Here is a 5000-nt window from a genome sequence, read left to right as displayed (position 1 = left end):
GAAGCCATAGGTCATCTCTATTCAGACACTGATGGTTCCTTCAGGAAAAACAAACGTTCATGATAGCTTTTTTACCCCTACAAAGTTCCTTCGTAAAAGAGAGGTGGTTATTGATTACAGATCCAGGCGTTGTCTCAAGCACTCAAGATTCCAATGGAAGTTTATCAAGCGAACGCTCCAGTGTTGCGAACAGGGGAGGAATATGACTGTCAACCTATTTTATTATCGTAAGTATTTAAGTGACTTTTATTATGGACTTCTAAGTCCCTCTATTTGTAGCCCCATCTTCGGGGTTGTTTATATAATTGGGGAGGAAGATCCCAGCCTCTTTCGGTTTGGGTCTTCGTCGTATCAGCTCAGAGTTTTGCCTCAATATTTGTTCTCCTGAACAGTGCGTTGGATTGTTGCGCGCTTGCAGCAGTCTTGTAGCGCAGCCGCCCCCAGAAAGTTATTAAAATGATGTAGTTCCCATTTTCCTCGAGCCTTGCTTCCAGTACAACCCCGCCCGCGCGCAAACATCTCGTAATTTAAGCGGGCAAGAGCAGAAGTGTTTTACACGGTGCAACGATCTTCCAAACGGCCAAGTACTTGATGGCGACGCAAATGAAAGAAATTCCTCAACTAGAATTTCTTAATCAACTCTCTTCCTCACTTTATACACGCACTTCTTGATAACATGTTGTGGTTATCTGTACAAGGTATCACCACCACGCATATGGCCTTGGTGAGCACTATAATTCTGTGATCCCTTTGGAAAACAGCTTGGACACGTAGCGTGCATGCCACTATCGAGGATTATGGATTTCAGCTACCCATCTCCTGACAATAACTGGGTCACGACAAGAACTTGACACGAAATCCCTTGCGGACGCAAGAATTCGAAGTGGTTTGATTGTTCATCTCCAAATATGTCTTCAATATAACTCGTAAAACCTTTGATATGAATGCAAGGGAAAACTGTTGGATTTCCCCAGAGATCCAGTAACACCGTTCGTCTTACTCTACCTCTCATTAAAGGAACGTTTCAAGACTCGGCATCCAAAGCCTTCAATCAGCTACACTTTAACCTCATTTGCGAGAGAGAAAACGATTGTTAATGAAAGAGGCCAAACTAGAATACAAAAGTTCATAAATTCATTATTAGGTGACATCTGGGGGGAGGGTTAAAAGGGGCTGTATTACACCCAAGAATGGTTTGCAGGATATGGTTTACTCAATTTATACTATCCTTTTCTTTGTACTTATTTATAGATAGTCATTAACATAGAAGAGCTACCCTGTGGAAATGTTAATAAATTCATTATTACTACTATTGTTTTTACCCGGCTCTCACCAAGTTTTGACTTTGGTATGAGTTGATTGGGCAGCACGATGGCCAAAAATATTGCCTGTGAATGGCCCCAAAATATCAGCCCGGTTAAATAGTTACGCCAGCTCAATTGACCAATCACAGAGGGCGTACTATTTAAAAGAAGTGCATTATAAAAAGGGAACTGAGCAGAAATAGATCGCTCGTCCGTTATTTAAACTGACAATAAATAATATCAAACAAGTGCAACGAGTTTCGCGAGCTTTTATTCGCTGGGATAGGCACTGATCACAATTAGTTGTGATCAGTCTATTCGTTACTCTACAAATAAAACACCTTCTAGTGCTTACTTGAAAATTCGAAAAGAGGGTTATTCAACCCTGAAAAAGACAAAACATGAAATAGCAAATCCACACATCAAAAAATCCCGGGCAAACGGCTTCAACATCCGTTCGTTGTTGTTGCCCCCCCCCCCCCCCCCCGACCTTGCTGAAATATGTCGAAACGAACTTGAAAAGAGGTTAAAATGAGTTGAAAAGCCTTTCAACTTTGCTTCAACCATTCAACATTGATGCGTGTGAGCATGCGCACTAATGGGTCTCTCGATGACGTATCCATAACTGTAACAACCGCGGCTGCAGCTGCATCAAATGTAGAAAATGTTGAAGCAGTTTGCCCGAGCGTTTACATACTGAAGATGAAATGTTGCTAATTCTTAGTCTTTTTTTACATGGTCTTATAGGAAAAAAAAAAGGCTTTACCAATGTTTTCAGGTCAGACCGAAATGCCATCGAGTCTTTTACTTTATGTTCTTCAAAAAAGGACATCTATTAGTAGACAGATATATTAAGTGGGATCTTAACACTTGGTACATTAGAGAACTGGCCTTAGTGATTCGAAAGGTGGATACCACTATTCAGATTATACATCGCTTCAATGGATAGTAGCGCTATCGACCTTTTGAACATACGAAGCTAAGGAATCTCAAATTTGCGAATTCGTCATCTGCAACGCAAAACTAGATTAACTATCCTCATTTTGCCGCAGCAGGAATATCGAGCTTTCAGCAGTGTCATTCGACTTTGTTAGGTGATGAAATAAACGTCTTCGTTAAAATGCTGCTATGACCAAAAACTCCTTTTATTTTTCTTTTTAAACAAGACACCTGTTTATTTTAATGGGAATATTCCTATCTAATGGGTCCGCCATTACTGACATTAAGATTTTGAGAGAGCTGGATCGAGGAGAAAATGACGTCAAAGACTCAATGTTTAAAAATGCAATGCGTGCGCACGCGGCTGAATTAATATACAGCTCGGAATTTTCGGGCTTTTAGACTTTTATACTCGCGTTTTGCATAATTATATAAAATAACCTGCGTTTACACGCTGAAAATTTAAGCTATTGAGTCAATGACGTCACTTTTCCCAAAATCCAACCCTCTGAGGTCCAATCGGTCAGTTTGGAACGTGAGTAAAGGCCCAGTAATAGGGGCAACAATTTTTGTGCAACTTGTCGTGCAACAATGTTGTGTTGCAAGTTGAGATGGTTTGTTGCGCGTATTACCACCTTCTTGAGCAACAAAAATGTCTACTTTTTGCAAAATGAAATTTGTTGCGCAAGAAGGTGGTAATAGGCGCAACAAACCATCTCAACTTGCAACGCAACATTGCTGCGCGACAAGTTGCACGAAAATTGTTGCCCGTATTACTGGGCCTTAATGGCTGACCGTGAAATCCAAAACTGACACTCAAGTAAGCAGCCTTTGGATAAAACTTAAAGTTCACAATTTTGCCAATCAAGTGTAAAGCAATCACACTTTCAAAATCTGAAAAAAGGATGGATTTTTTGAACATAGTAGCACTTAAAGTACTCGGGCTGTTGCGTATTGTTCTGCGTATTGATAAAAGCATCCCTTCACCACTCCCATGCGCAACCAAGCACAACAGAAATGAGTGGACGGTAAACAAAATGCTTAGATAGATTTTTCATTCATTAAAAAGTTTCTTATTTGGCTAATTGAAATGTGATTTCTCCTTAGAGAGAGTAAATTGGAACTAAGTTAAACCATTCAATTAATCGGCTTCCTTTGGCCCGGAATTAGCTGTCGCGTCACTTTGCTCGTCTGGCGCTTTTTCTTCTGGCTTCATTGCAGGGAAAAACAGCACTTCCTAAAGCAAATAGGAAAAACGCTTAGGGAAAAAAACAAAACAAAAAAGTAACCTGTTAACAACTGCTTCCTACTGAAGCTCTTACAGACTTCTTTAGCTTCTACAGTTCCCACAATCGTGCCCTGCTTCTCTGGTAGCTTTCGACCAGGCTCCACGGTAGTCAAGACGGAAATCAATCAATCATCCACCCTCTACCTCTGAATTTGCCATTATATTAATTTAGAAAACTTAATGTTTCAAATGGATTCAGGGAAATACAAGTGTATGAACCTGATATACTCGTCATCTAACCACTTGGACCACCAATCTCGACCCCAGTGCTCTTCTATTTTGCGCATGACTGAAGGAGAGAAGAGTTCTGGGGAACCCTGGAACAAAGTGTCTTCTCATTGGTTTTTGTAACGAACAACGAAAAGCGTCTCTGATTGGTGAATTCATGTTACCAAGAGGAGTGAACAGGTGTCGTAAGGTTCAACAGCCAATTTTTGGCTATAAGAACCCTACGGTGCATGTTCTCCTACATAGCTTTTCCCAGAGCCTCGGGTCATGGTCTGAGGTTCTCATGACGAGAATGCTTAACCACCACACCGCTAGCGCTAGCTGCATAGTGTCGATATTTTAAAAAATATTTGATAAAGCTGTATATCACTCGGCAACAAAGAGTATTAAACATTGCAAAAGGTCGGACGGGTGACCTAATCTTTTTTTGATCGTCAGTGCTTAAGCTGAAAGAAGCGGTTCGAGTAGACAGTCCGGGTTCAAATCCAGTCCACAGATGCAACTATTAGTTTCCTTATTTTCTCTGCTACCTACAAGTCCTGGTACACAGTGTACTAAAACGATCATAGTAAATTCAAAGCAAATTTGAAGAAGTGAAGCGGAAAAAAGTGGATAAGAGTTTATGTTGAAATCAACAGGCGAGCCGAGCGGGGGATTGGTGACGAGGAAGCGGCAGTTAGGCTCGTTTCATTTCCCGATTTATTTCCGTCCCCTTTCCACTGTGGGGCCTGGTCTCAGTCTTGCGCTCTGAGAAATCGTCTAATGAAAAAAAAAAAAACCCCACCATTTGCACGCTGGAGGGAAGGAAAATTTCCTTCGGGGTCGTTTCACGTCCCCTGAGATGGGGAATTTGAAAACGGTGCGAAAAAGATCCATTGAAGGGCCACAGTACAAGCACATTTATATACGATACGATACGAGAGGAAGACAACTAACATTTAAAAGTTTTCTAACTTACGGCCCTCTAGCTATACAAGGACAAACCACAATACCAGGAACTCCGTGCCCTACTCGGCGAATAGTGCCGCGTGGTTATTTTTACGAAGCATAGGATTATGAACATTGAAGAGTTGTGAGACGGGGGGCCTACGGTTTATCGTCCTTATCCTAGAAGAATAGAGAGTATAACCATTTGCAGACGACATTACAGAGGCCGCACTTCCTCCTCAGTTATTTAAAGACCCCGAGTGCTGGTCCGGCCGCAACCACCAGTACAGTGGTCCACTGGCTTGTTGTCGATT

At 41.5% G+C, this 5000-nt stretch overlaps 2 protein-coding genes across 3 annotated transcripts in view; one reads left to right on the top strand and one right to left on the bottom strand.

Annotated features, from left to right (window-relative positions):
• LOC137994201 (deubiquitinase OTUD6B-like) overlaps window positions 1-1312 on the top strand; it is a 13997-nt gene extending 12685 nt beyond the window's left edge. Inside the window, exons 9-10 of one of the 2 annotated variants that reach the window (XR_011122122.1) lie at window positions 121-227; window positions 699-729. Coding sequence is in view for 1 of the 2 variants with exons in the window: in XM_068839839.1 (XP_068695940.1) it covers window positions 121-227; window positions 699-774 (183 nt within the window). In the remaining variant the exon portion in view is untranslated. Of the gene's footprint in view, window positions 1-120; window positions 228-698 lie in introns of both variants that reach the window. The other variant, XM_068839839.1, reaches the window with a different exon arrangement.
• A 245-nt stretch (window positions 1313-1557) lies between these two features.
• The window catches only part of LOC137994192 (lysine--tRNA ligase-like), a 28371-nt gene continuing 24928 nt past the window's right edge, over window positions 1558-5000 (bottom strand). The window contains exon 16 of the mRNA XM_068839838.1: window positions 1558-3480. Coding sequence (XP_068695939.1) covers window positions 3385-3480 — 96 coding nt within the window. The 3' untranslated portion in view covers window positions 1558-3384. The remainder of the gene's footprint in view (window positions 3481-5000) is intronic.

Source organism: Montipora foliosa, chromosome 1, assembly GCF_036669935.1.
Source record: "Montipora foliosa isolate CH-2021 chromosome 1, ASM3666993v2, whole genome shotgun sequence".
NCBI lineage: Eukaryota > Metazoa > Cnidaria > Anthozoa > Scleractinia > Acroporidae > Montipora > Montipora foliosa.
The sequence above is the reverse complement of the archived record's forward strand: the minus strand, read 5'-3'. Positions and strand labels throughout refer to the sequence as shown.